Source organism: Garra rufa, chromosome 19, assembly GCF_049309525.1.
Source record: "Garra rufa chromosome 19, GarRuf1.0, whole genome shotgun sequence".
Lineage (NCBI taxonomy): Eukaryota > Metazoa > Chordata > Actinopteri > Cypriniformes > Cyprinidae > Garra > Garra rufa.
The window spans coordinates 39,253,326-39,267,938 of NC_133379.1; the positions used below are offsets into that span (position 1 = coordinate 39,253,326).

Genomic DNA, 14,613 nt, shown 5'->3' on the forward strand with positions numbered 1-14,613 from the left:
AGGAAAAAAAAGATGCATTAAGATCCGGGGGGTGAAAACTTTTGAACAGAATGGAGATGTGTAAATGTTTCTTATTTTGCTTAAATATCATATTTTTTCCATTTAGTACTGCCCTTCAGAAACTACAGAAGATACTTACATGTTTCCCAGAGGACAAAATAAGTTAAATTTACCCTGATCTTCAAATTCCAAAAGTTTCCACCCTTAATGCATGGTTTTTCCTTCTGGAGCATCAGTGAGTGTTTGAACCTTCTGTAATAGTTGCATATGAGTCCCTCAGTTGTCCTCAGTGTGAAAAGATGGATCTCAAAATCATTCGTTGAAAAGAGTTCAAATACACAAAAAATGCTGGAAAACTAAAGAATTTGTGGGACCTGACGGATTTTTTCTGAAGAACAGCAGGCAGTTTAACTGTTCAGGACAAACAAGGGACTCATGAACAACTATCACTAAACAAAAATACAGCTGTGGATCATTCAGGTAACAACAAAGTATTAAGAATCAAGGGGATGTAAACTTTTGAACGGGGCAATTTTTTATAAATTCAACTATTATTTTCACTTGTGGACTAATCTAAATGTCTTTCATGTGAAATATCTTATTCATGTAATATATGTCATCATTTCTTTGCAGGATTGGCGGTGCGGTTCCTATCGTGTTCTCGTACTTTGCTGAGTTTCTGGCCCGTGAGAAGCGCGGTGAACACCTGAGCTGGCTCTGCATGTTCTGGATGGTGGGCGGGATCTACGCTTCAGCCATGGCCTGGGCCATCATTCCACATTATGGTGAGTGACAGCACCAATCGACCAATCATAAAGCTCCGCTACTACTGTATATCCAGACATATCACCCAGTGACTGAATAGAAACAGTGATCAGTGAGGCTTCTTTCCACTAAGATCATTTTCGATTCATAAACCTCAGCGGCTAGCTTCATTTGCATTATGAATGAATAAATAATTATATATTTGTTCATGCACAGCTTTTCCATGGTGTTTTAATGCAAAGGTGCAAAAGTGTTTTTTTTTTTTTTTTTTTTTTTTTTTTTTTTTTAGTTTGCTTTTAAACGTTTGCTAAGGTGTTCTGGCTGGTTGTTAAGTGGTTTTGTACTATAAATGTATAATTTAATGTTGTTCATATTTGATTGTTTTATAATATATTTACATTATTTATGTATGCAGATACATATTATTATGTTATGTATAATCTATTTTATTTTTTATTTTATTTTATTTTAATTGTATTTGTTTCAACTAAATGCATTATCAGATGTTAAATGTTAAATTAGAATAATATTTAATATTTTCAGATTTTTACATATATACTGTGTATATATATATATATATATATATGTGTGTGTGTGTGTGTGTGTGTATATATATATATATATATATATGATCATTAAATATTCTGTATTCTGTGAAAATTGAAAAAAAGAAAAATGTACTCGGATTGTTTTATTTTATTTTATTTTATTTTATTTTATTTTATTATGGTAAAACCTGAAAATCCAAGAAAATATTATATATAAATAATGTAAATATATAATAATTATTACCAATAATGTAAATACATTATCATTTTAATTTTAATTATAATTATAGTTTTATTTAAAAATAATTTTATAATATGTTTACATTATATCTGCAAAAACATACTCATATAATATAATATAATTATTAGAGCTTAAAAATGATTAATCATGATTAATTGCATGCAAAATAAAAGTTTTTATTTACCAAATATGTGTGTACTGTGTGTAGTTATTATATAGGCTTATATATATAAATACACACAACATTTACTTGCAGTATTTATATACAAAATATTTATATGTACATAATAAATATACACATAAAAATTATGTACATTTTTTATAAAACATAATTTCATAATTTAATGTTCAAGAAAATATTAATATAAATACATTATAATTTGATTACATTTTAAAATGTATTTACATTATTTATTATTCCTGCAAATACATGTTATAATATTTTTATAATATATAATATAATATAAGGTAAACAGTTGCTGAGTGGATTTTAGATGGTTTCTTCCTGTAAATAATGTTTGATAATATTATATATATATATATGTACTGTGTGTAGTTATTATATAGGCTTATATATATATAAATACATACAACATTTACTTGCAATATTTATATACAAAATATTTATATGTACATAATAAATATACACATAAAAATTATGTAAATTTTTTATAAAACATAATTTCATAATTTAATGTTCAAGAAAATATTAATATAAATGCATTATAATTTGATTACATTTTAAAATATATTTACATTATTTATTATTCCTGCAAATACATGTTATAATATTTTTATAATATATAATATAATATAATATAAGGTAAACAGTTGCTGAGTGGATTCTAGATGGTTTCTTCCTGTAAATAATGTTTGATAATATATATTTTTAATAATGCAGGAGATTCTGTTATCCTATTAGCAGAGGATATTTCCCATCAACACCAAACAAGATGCAGTTTGTGCAGAATGAGACAAACGTTTGTGCTGATTTGACATAACTGACCCTGCGGGAGGCGTTTGGTGCTTCTCTGTTTAACGGGAAACCTCTGAGTCCTTCGTGGTCTCATTACGAGCGGATGATGGGTGATTTTGGGTGAGAGAGTGTAAACAGGAGCAGAAATAACGGCGTTGCTGCTCTTCAGCGAGATACTGTGCTGTAATTGAGGTCAATTGATTAGCGTCTCTTGTTTTAGCAGCGTTTTTTGTGGTCAGGAGGCAGCGGCGTGTAGCCGAACGGTTCTGCCGCAATGACTCCATCACTGCAGGAACGCGGCGAGAGGCAGGTGAAGGACTTTAGCGCCCGTGAAACCCTTTAAAAGAGCGTGTGTGTGTGTGTGTGTGTGTGTGTGTGTGTGTGTGTGTGTGTGTGTGTGTGTGTTCTGCACTCGGCAAATACAAAGTTAGTTAAAATTTCAGACACTACCTCCAAGTTTTGTTCTCAAGTAGAAATGAACACTGTCAGGACGTCTTGATTTGATAAAAAGTGGCTGTTGCGTACGTGAGCTGGCTTGCTAACTATTACTACCGTGTGGAATTAGCTTTAGCTGGAAGACTCACTGCAACAACATGACCTCCATATTAATGTTCAAACTGATGTGCCTTATTAGATTATGTTGATATATTTTAGAATTGGATATTTTAGAATTTTAGTTTCATCTGCTTAGACCAGTTTAGACAAACTTAAATTTGGTTTAATACAGGCAATACTAGTACTTTGTTAGGTGGTTAAGATGATAATTGTTTATGAACCAGCTTGTAATCATATATATTTATTTATTTATGCATTTGTTTTTCTGTGACTTGAAAAATATTTGCTCTAAATTTTACTGATTATTTTATTATTTTTATTTCTTTATTTGATTTTTTTGTTATTTAAACTAATAATGCATCAGATTATGTTAGAGTAGAACAATATTTAATATTTTCAGATTTTCATATGTAATGTTTTAAATATTAGGATAATTATTTCTGTATTTCTTTTGTGAAAAAATGAAAAAAAAATATTATGGTTGTTTGTTATGGTTATTTTATTTAATTTTTATTTGTTTAAATTAATTTAATTTCTTTTTTTGTTTTATTTATTTCATTTTATTTTATCACTTTATTTTAATTTTATTTGTTTTTCTGTTTTTACTGTATTTCTTCTGTGGAAATTGACAAAAAAAACTAAAAACAATAATTTTATTTAATTTTATTATGGTTGTTTATTATGCTTGTTTTTTTATTTTATTACTTTATTTGAATTTTATTTATTTAAACTAATAATTATTTATTGGATTATGTTAGATTAGAATAATATTTTATATTTTCAGATTTGCACATGCATAATATTTATATTTATATTTTAATTTATGTTTATTAAATATTTTGGTTATTTTTATGATATGTATTTCTTTTGTGGAAATTGAAAATAAAACAATGGAATTGGCTGCAAAATTGTCCAAAAAGTTATCAGATTGTGTTTAATTACAATTATAGTTTGTTTTATTTATTATTTTATTTTATTACTTTATGTAAATTGTATTTATTTAAATTAATACATTTAATTAATTTATTGATTGAAATTAATAATTGTGGAATTTGGGAAAAAATAAAAAAAAACATATTAATATATGTATTAAAAAATATTTATATTTTTTATTTTCTTTATTAAATATTAAGATATTTCTTCTGTGGAAATTGAAAAAAGTGAAAAATGTAAATTTATCATGGTTATTTTATTTTTCTTTAGTTTTTCAACTAATTTTATGTTAAACAGATAAAGCACAAATCAGATTATTTTAGATTAGAATTATATTTCATATTTTCACATTTCACATATTATATATATATATATATATATATATATATGTGTGTGTGTGTGTGTGTGTGTGTGTGTGTGTGTGTGTGTGTGTGTGTGTGTGTCACGGGGTTATTCCTCACACACACACACACACACACACACACACACACACACACACACACACACACACACACACACAGTGTGCCACAGTCCTGTAATGACTGTCATCCCTTAAGAATATTAGGAGAAACGTCTGAGATGAACAAGATACTTCTAAAGGAGACTTAGTTGAGTTTGTCGTTATTTTTCCTGAGCTCTGGAAGAGCAAACTTTGAGATGTAAGTGAACTTGACTCATTGTTTCCAGTGTGCTCTCATTGGGACACTGTATTTGTGATCTTGTATATTGTTTAGGACGGGCAGTGTTCAGATGGGATGAGAGTAAATGAGCAGCTTTAAGGATGTAATATTAACTGTGGTCTCTGTGGTGATGTTTCTGTGTCCCTGACGGCCTTTTACTGCCAACACTGAGTGATTGCATTAGAGTCAAGAAGACATTAGTGCTCAAAGACTACAGGGCTCTCTATGTGTGTGTGTGTGTGTGTGTGTGTGTGTGTGTGTGTGTGTGTGTGTGTGTGTGTGTGATATTATCGCTCATATAGTGCATTCTTGCATCCTCAGCTAAACTGCAAAGACTTTCAAATGCTCTTTTGAAATTACCATTTTCTTAATTTTTAACAAATTCAGTTTTGAATAACTTTTTTATGTTAAATTAATAATTATTCTTATTTTTTAAATATGTATGTACATGTACTGTATATATAATTATTATAAAAGAAAAATATATATATATTAATATTATAAATATATACATATATACATTTTTATTCTTACATATTCTTTGACTTGAAAAATGTTTGCTCCAAATGTTTTTATTTTATTTTAAATTTTAAATTTATCAGAATTTTATTTATGTTTAATCTGATAATGCATTATTAGCTTGTTAGATTAGAATCATATTTTCACACACTGTATAATATTTATATTTTTAGTTTATATTTATTAAATATTAAGATATTTATTTCTGTATTTCTCATTTTCTTTAAATTTTCAAAAAAATTTGTCCCGAATTAAATTACTAATTTTTTTTGTAATTATATATGCATAGTGTGTATAGAATTATTACAAAATTGAATAAATATACATTCTTAGTTAATATATTATATATATAAATTTTTTATTCTGACTTAAAAAAACATTTGCTCCAAATGTTTTTATTTTATTTATATTTATTTGAATGTTTAAATTGATCATGCATTCATATCATATTTTATATTTTCAGATTTTCACATATATAATATTTTTTTTATTTTAAATTTATGTTTATTAAAAATTAAGTTATTTATTTCTGTATTTCTTCTGTGCAACAGAACCTGCAAACATAAATAAATTCTCAATTAAATAAACATTTTCTTTAAATTTTCAAGAAATTTAGTCCTGAAATAATTTTTACATTAATTTAATTTTTTTTTATTATATATACATATGGTGTGTGTATATACTTATTGCAAAATTCAAAATATGTATTCTTAATTATTTTTTATTTTTATTTTTTTTACTATTTAAATTTTTTTCATTATTTATTTCTTCTATGAAACTTTAAAAATATTTACTTCGCTTTTTTATATATATATATATTGTCCTACTTCATTTAGATTACTTTTTTGGTCTCACTTTTTTATAATATAAATTTGTTTTGCAGGTTTAGTCTTCCATACTGCTTCCATACACGTTGGTCATGTGTATATTAAATACTGAAAAGAAAAAAAAACATTCATTAATCAGAAAGTTTACTTTTAAATGCTTTTATTTTGTACAAAATTGCAAAAAGTCAATTTTTTGGTGTTCCTGGTCAAAAATGATCAGACTCCAAACAAATGCTTATAAATCTCTCATTAAGCATCGTGAACATACTGCTAAACTCCATTAGTCTTTGAAGCGACTTGTCGCTGAATAAATGATGACAGAATCTTCCTTTAAAGCATTTTTTTTCTGGTCTGAGGCCTTTCTGTCCTCTAAGGCATCTTCATTTTTACTCTCCGTTCCCCCGCAGCTGTCCTGTAAGCCGCGCTCGGCTCCATCGCTCACTGTTTCTCTGTTTCTGAATCAAACACACACACACCATATGGTGCCGCTCCGCCTCTAGACATTCTGCGCAGCGTCAGAGAGCAGCAGTCATGTGGAAAATGATACCAACTTTAATGATTATTTTTCAGTGAGAGTGTGTTTTTTCAGCAGTATTACTCCTGCAGGCATTCTTAATCGACTCCTCTTCACACACACACAAACAAACTTATTCACTGTGAAATTCAGTCGCAGGGGCGTCTCAAAGACTTTTGTGGAAATCATTTGCGTATTTTGTGTTGTGCTGTATTTTGTGTCACTAACAAAATCGGATATCGCCATGGTGCTGTGCAGGGTAAAACTAAAAATAATACTAAAACTATAAAAAAAAAAAAAAAACATTTCATTACTTTAAATAAAGTAAACGTGAACTGAAATAAGATTAAATAAAAAACCCTTGAACATCTGGCTATTTGTCATAATATATAATATATAATATATAAAATAATAAAAATGACAAAAACACAACAAAATTGCTAATATTTTAACAGAATCCAATGAAAACAGAAAAAATAAAAATATTCAAAATATATTTATATTTTAATAAAAGTATTTGAAAAATTGTTGAAGTATGTTGAAGTACTAAAATAACTAAAAGTAAATTAAAACTTAATTAATAAATGTATATAAAAATGACTAAAACACAACAAAATTACTAAAATGTAAATAAAAATAAAATGTAAACAAAGAAAAAATAAAAACAAAATGTGATTCAAATATTTAAAAAATGTATAAAAGTGTGTTGAAGTACTAAAATGTATTTTGTATGTATATATGTGTGTGTGTGTGTGTGTGTGTGTGTGTGTATATATATATATATATATATATATATATAATAAAAATGACAAAAACACAAAATTATTAAAATTGAAATAAAATACAATGAAGACAGAAACAATAAAAAATGCAATTTAATTTAAGTAAAACATAATTAATGAATATATATGTATGTGTGTGTGTATATATATATATATATATATATATATATATATATATATATATATTTAAACATTCATGCCAAAACTTAATTAATAAATGTATATAAAAATGACTAAAACACAACAAAATTACTAGAATGTAAATAAAAATAAAATGTAAACAAAGAAAAAATAAAAACAAAATGTGATTCAAATATTTAAAAAATGTATAAAAGTGTGTTGAAGTACTAAAATGTATTTTGTATGTATATATGTGTGTGTGTGTGTGTGTGTGTGTGTGTGTGTGTGTGTATATATATATATATATATATATAATAAAAATGACAAAAACACAAAATTATTAAAATTGAAATAAAATACAATGAAGACAGAAACAATAAAAAATGCAATTTAATTTAAGTAAAACATAATTAATGAATATATATGTATGTGTGTGTATATATATATATATATATATATATATATATATATATATATATATATATTTAAACAAAAAAATAATGAAAACAGAAAATAAAAACAAAATGTAATTCAAATATTAAAACATTTATAATAGTATGTTGAAGTACAAAAAAACGAATATATATATATATATATATATATAAATGCCCAAAAAACTAAATAACAACCAAAAAATACAATGTTAGTAAAAATATTAGTGATACGATTCAAAAACATTTCTATTACTATAATAAAAAAAACTTTACTATAGTAAAGTAGTTTTTTTTTAATGTTTCTGAAAGAAGACTCTTCTGCTCACCAAGGCTCCATTTATTTGATCAAAAATACAGTAAAAACTGCAAAATTCTGAAATATTATTACCATTTAAAATAGCTTTTTTCTATGTGAATAACGGTTAAAATGTAATTTATTTCTGTGATGCAAAGCTGAATTTTCAGCATCATTACTGCAGTCTTCAGTGTTGGTGAATGTTTGGGGTTGTTTAATGCTGTGTGTTTGTTTTTGTTAAAGTTTCTGAAAAAAGTCTCTTCTGCTCACCAAGGCTGCATTTATTTGATCAAAACTACAGTAAAAACAGGAAAATTATGAAATAATATTACAATTTTAAATGACTGTTTTCTGTGTGAATATCTGTTAAAATGTAATTCATTCCTGTGATGCAAAGCTGAATTTTCAGCATCATTACTGCAGTCTTCAGTGTTGGTGAATGTTTGTGGTTGTTTAACCCTGTGTGTGTATGTGTGTGTTCAACCCTGTGTGTGTATGTGTGTGTTCAGGCTGGAGTTTCAGCATGGGTTCAGCGTATCAGTTCCACAGCTGGCGTGTGTTTGTGGTCGTCTGCGCGCTGCCCTGCGTCTCTGCGGTCGTGGCGCTCACATTCATGCCAGAGAGTCCACGCTTCTACCTGGAGGTAAGTGTGTGTGTGTGTGTGTGTGTGTGTGTGTGTGTGTGTGTGTGTGTGTGTGTGTGTGTGTGTGTGTGTGTGTGTGTGTGTGTGTGTGTGTGCCAATATTATTAGTAGTAGTATTTTTACATTTTATATTCATTTTTATATTAATTTTGGTAATTTTGTTGTGGGTTTTAAAGAGTTTGACTTGACTTCATTGGTGTTGTCTCTCATCTACAGATCGGAAAGCATGACGAGGCGTGGATGGTTCTCAAACAGATTCATGACACCAACATGCGTGCGCGCGGAGAGCCTGAGAAAGTCTTTACTGTGAGTCACACACACAACCGGTCAGCCAAAGCTAACCAGCTTGACCTCTTGACCCCTACTCACTCAAACTGCACTGGAAACATCACAGCTCTCTGTCTCCCCCTGCAGGTGAACCGTATAAAGATCCCCAAGCAGCTGGATGAGCTGGTGGAGATGCAGTCGGAGTCTGCAAACCCAGTGGCCAAAGTCTTATTCAGGATCAAGAGCGAACTGCGAGGAGTGAGTGCACAAACCCTCATATAATCAGTAGATCAGACACATCCTCCTCAGATCTAAGGAAATGCATACTACTGTTTGAAAGTTTGGTGTCGATTTTTGAGTGCTTTTGAGTCTCCTTTGTTCACCAAAGCTGTATTTACTTGATCAAAATGAGAGAAAATAGTGTAAAATTGCGAAATATTATTACGATTTAAAATACCTGATTTCTGTTGGAATATATGTTAAAATGTTATTTATGTGAAATATCTAATTCAGGTCAGTACAACATGCATTTTGTATGGTCCCTCTTATTTTGGTAAAATAATTAACATTTTGCATATTCTGAAAGGGGAATGTAAACTTTTGATGAAGCAGATATATTTATTTATAATATGAACACAGAAATAATATATTTTATTTATTATGGTATTTTAGATTTTTGTGTTTTTTATTATTTATTGGCTTTTTTCCACAACTTGTACTGTTTGACCTCAAAATCAGAGATTCACAAAAAGATTTACACCTACAAACGTGAAACCATTTGCATAAACGGCTCTCGTTTATAGAGAATTTAAGTCATGCTAAAGTCCAGCTGGGACTCAGATGCACCAAATGTTCTGCTGATTCATCTTTGCCTTTGCATTTCCTAATGGTGTGATGAAATTAATTCAGATCCCATTATACACAGGTGTTTAATTTGCACTTTATGCACTAGTTTGACTGTGTGTGTGTGTGTGTGTGTGTGTGCGTGTGTGCGTGTGTGTGTGTGTGTGTGTGTGTGTGTGTGTGTGTGTGTGTGTGTGTGTGTGTGTGTGTGTGTGTGTGTGTGCAGATCTGGCTCACGTTCCTGAAGTGCTGGGATTACCCCGTCAAGGACAACACTGTGAAGTTGGCCGTGGTTTGGTTCTCGCTTTCGTTCGGGTAAGACTGTTTGGCTCTAATATCTGCCGTCTGATTGGCCCAGACCGACCCCTGATTTTCCACCCCTGTAGTTAAACACATTATCACCCGGCGGAGCCATGATTATAGTGATCACACACTGTTTGCATGCCATTTAGAGTACAATATCATCAAATTAATTTCTTTTCTTTTCTATTCTATTCTATTCTATTCTATTCTATTCTATTCTATTCTATTCTATTCTTCATCCATGTTGCGATCAGGAGACAGTTTTTCTTCCTCTCTCTCTGTTTTTGTCTTAATCTTTCTCTTGCTGCTCTTTGGCACTGTAATGAAGTGTTGTCCCTGTAATCACTGTGTTTTAAGTAGCTGTCTTGCAGTGGTAAGGCCCAGGGGTGGAGCTGCATGAGGGGGACCAGTCAGTGTTTAATTACTGTATTTATTGGAGCTTAAGCCTGGATGGACAGGCTCAGAGACAGAGCTCTGTAGGAGGGCTTATATCCACACTCATGTGTATGGAACGGCCATGTTTACTCACGAAATCACACTAAAACTCCTCTGTCTTGGGATGCTATTCTATTTTATTCTATTCATTTTAAAACAAATTTTTACCCAATGTATACTAAGCATAATTAGTGTTCTTATACTGATTTGAATAACCCCCCTTACCCCTTAGATAATTTATTTTTACATTTTCAATTTGAATTAAAATTTTAGTTAGTGTTAGTAATTTTGTTGTGTATTTTTTATCATTTAATTTTTTTTAATGTCTATACATACATATATATATACATATAATTCATTTTTATTTTTAGTTATTTTAGTACGTTTAGTTAAACTAAATAAGAAATGTTTTTTTAAGCTGCTTTTAACATTTTTATTTTTATTGAAATAAATTGAATTTATTTTTATGAAATATTTATTTAATAATGAAATATTATTTTAGTTTTATTGAAAATGAAAAATGTTTTCATGAAAACTAGCTGAAATAAAATAAGTTTTTTATATCTATATTTATTTCTGTTTTAGTTTTAGTAATTTTAGTACTTTACCTAAAACTTATTTTATTTCGGTTAGTTCTGAAGGCAACATTTCTAATTTTCGCTTAAGTTTTTATGCAACATCTATATTTTATTTTATTCATTTTTATTTTTAGTTATTTTAGTATGTCAAGTTAAACTAGCTGAAATAAAATAACGTTTTTATATTTTACTGTTTTTATTCATGAAATATTTCTATACAGTTTTAATTTATATTTATTTCATTTTTAGTTTTAGTCATTTTAATACTTCACCTTAAACTTTATTTCAGTTAGTTCTGAAGGCAACATTTTTAATTTTCGCTTAAGTTTTTTTATGCAATATTTCTATTTTATTTCATCAATTTTTATTTTTAGTTATTTTAGTACGTCAAGTTAAACTAAATGAAAATGAGAAATGTATTCTTGGAAACTAGCTGAAATAAGTTTTTTGTATTTTTATTTTTATTTTTATTCATGAAATATTTCTATACAGTTTTACTTTATATTTATTTCCATTTTAGTTTGTTATTTTAATACTTCATCTTAAGCTTATTTTATTTCAGTTAGTTCTGTTCTGAAGGCAACATTTTTAATTTTCACTCAAGTTTTTACATTTTTTATGCAATATTTTATTTTATTTCAGCTTTATTTCAATTAAAAGAAACAATTGTAATAGTTTTAGTTTACAATAACAACATAATCTAGTTTACTATTTTAGTCTGTCGTTTCATGGTTAAGGGGGTTTCAGGTTAATAACACCCCTAAATTGTGGTAAAATTACTGTAAAACATTGTTTCTCGTGGCTTATTGCTTATTCACTCTTTATTTGACTCATATTTCACCCTCATCTCTTTAGGTTTTAGTCTTAATAAACTCATGTCTCTGTCACAGACCAATTCAAACTCACACTTCAATACAAAATAAAAGAGAAATAAGTGCATTCACACACACACACACACACACACACACACACACTCTAATTAAAGAGTGAACAGATGCCTCTATCGCTGCTCTCTGTCAGACTGAGGCCCACCGCAGAGGAGCAGAAATTAATTAACTAATCGCTGGTGTCACCACCTGTGTTACACACACACACACACACACACACACCTCAGCCAGCTTCAATCCCTGTTAGTCACTCAGACGTCGTCCATCAGTGCTCTGATGATGTCACATCCTGTCCCCAGGTACTACGGTTTGTCTGTCTGGTTCCCTGATGTCATAAAGCACCTGCAGGCGGATGAGTACGCGTCCCGTGTGAAGATCCACAACAACGAGAGGATCGAAGATTTCACCTTTAATTTCACCCTGGAGAACCAGGTTCATAAAAATGGAGTGTTTATCAATGACAGGTGAGTCAGTGTGGCTGTGCTCTAATATTAACACTCATATTCTGCATTTTTTATGTTGAATTCCACCAGAGGTGGATAGAGTACCCAAAATCTGTACTCAAGTAAAAGTACAAGTGCTTATGGAAATATTTACTCAAGTAAGAGTAAAAGCAACAATCTTAATAGTTACTTGAGTAAGAGCAAAAAAGTATCCGATGGAAAAAGTATTCAAGTAGCTAGTTACTAGTTACTTCTGATCTGATTGATACAGTATGAAGTGAAAACCCTGAATTTCAAAATGTTTAGAAAGCTTCTGTACATGTTTATATGTATATATTTGGTAGCCGAAAATTAATTTAACTAGCCCAAATAAAAAAAGACCTTTTTTTTTAATATAGAAAATCAGATAGGAGTCTAATCAAAAATGTTTTTAATACAAAAAATATAAGCAAATATCAAGGAAGTAATTTTATTTCATTATATTTATTTCATTTAGTGTCTCTGCAGAATTTTTAAATATTAATTTAAAGCAATTCATAACCATTTTTAAGATCTGCAAAAGTAAAATAAACAGTAATGGGATTGGACAATGTAGAGTAGAATATTAAGCCATGAAATGGCATGATTTAAAATTCAGATACAGTTTCACACAAAAACAAAATATCTTACACTATGGCATTTCATCCTTTATAACATTAAAAGGGATAAATTGAGTATATAATTTATTATATTTATTTAAAACATAAATATTACTGTACTTCTTTAGATTTTTAGAAGGCACCTTAACTTTTTACATTTACAAATCTCTACATTTTCACCTCTGAATTCCACTTATTATGTTCATGAAGGTTTCTTGCACCAAAAACAGTCATAATTTTAATTTCTAATGATCATTTTCCACCATCCTTAAAAATAAACAGGCTGTTAATGCTGCAGTCCATCACCAACTGAACTAAAACTGCAATGCCTAAACTATTTCAAAATATAGTGAATTAAGCTACAAACTCGATCATAATGCACAATGTTTCCATCTAACATTTATTTTAAGCTGTAGATTGTCATATTAATGGAGTTAATCACTAGTTTGCAGTAAACTGGTTACCTCAGCTGAATATGTTTGTAGATTTGTGTTGGATGTTATCTTTGGAATGGAAATATGGAAAATATAGAAATATTTTATTTGTAAACATAATACTTTTTCGCTTATTTCAGTTAATGTCATAAAAACTAGCGAGCTAAGCCAGTAGTAGTACTGACAGTGTTGTGTTAACATGGCTGAGGACGCGAAAAGAGAAACAGACAAACCGAATCAATTGAGTCATTTACGATGGAACCGCTCCGATTGATTCAAACTTGTGAATTCGATCATTCAGTTCAAGTGATTCACTAGCCAAAAACAGAGGAAAAGAGTCATTTCCAGGACTTCAAATCGAGGATCGCGATTAAGATTAAGATCAGGACTTGGGAGCACATTTGCAAATCATTTTATTGATGTTGGGACATTAGATTGTGAAAGCGCATATCACAAATCTTTTGATTCAAATGGGGACTTCTGACCACAGACCATTTTGCGAAATTTATGATTCGCAATCAGATCTCTGAGTCCTGATCTGAAATAATGGTTCACGTGAATCATTATTCAGATCGGAACTTTGGAGCATGAATCACAAATCATTTGATTCATGTCGGGACATCAGATCACAAATCTTTTAATCCAAAGAATCAATTGGGGGCTTGCACACTGTAAAATGTTTTCACCAGATTCAATTTAAAAACCTAAGTTCAGCAGCTGCCTTAAGTTTTTAAGTTAAATCAGCTTAAAACTACAAGTCATTTTATCTTATTACAATAAAAATGAGTTGATATAACTTGTGAGTTTAAAAGACTTAAGTTGATTTAACTTACAATCTTAAGGCAGCGGCTAAACTTAAGTTTTTAAGTTGAAACTGGTGAAAACTTTTTACAGTGTATCGCTAATCATTTTATTTAGATTGGTTCGTGAATCATTTTGAAAATTGAATTCTA

General features: G+C 29.1%; 2 protein-coding genes across 2 annotated transcripts in view; one reads left to right on the plus strand and one right to left on the minus strand.

Moving 5' to 3' along the window:
* The window catches only part of sema4d (sema domain, immunoglobulin domain (Ig), transmembrane domain (TM) and short cytoplasmic domain, (semaphorin) 4D), a 5,566-nt gene extending 4,843 nt beyond the window's left edge, over positions 1 to 723 (minus strand). The window contains exon 1 of the mRNA XM_073824061.1: positions 668 to 723. Coding sequence (XP_073680162.1) covers positions 668 to 723 — 56 coding nt within the window. The remainder of the gene's footprint in view (positions 1 to 667) is intronic.
* LOC141292321 (synaptic vesicle glycoprotein 2C-like) overlaps positions 639 to 14,613 on the plus strand; it is a 29,605-nt gene continuing 15,630 nt past the window's right edge. Inside the window, exons 1-6 of the mRNA XM_073824325.1 lie at positions 639 to 785; positions 8,699 to 8,832; positions 9,049 to 9,138; positions 9,247 to 9,357; positions 10,169 to 10,257; positions 12,445 to 12,609. Coding sequence (XP_073680426.1) covers positions 722 to 785; positions 8,699 to 8,832; positions 9,049 to 9,138; positions 9,247 to 9,357; positions 10,169 to 10,257; positions 12,445 to 12,609 — 653 coding nt within the window. The 5' untranslated portion in view covers positions 639 to 721. The remainder of the gene's footprint in view (positions 786 to 8,698; positions 8,833 to 9,048; positions 9,139 to 9,246; positions 9,358 to 10,168; positions 10,258 to 12,444; positions 12,610 to 14,613) is intronic.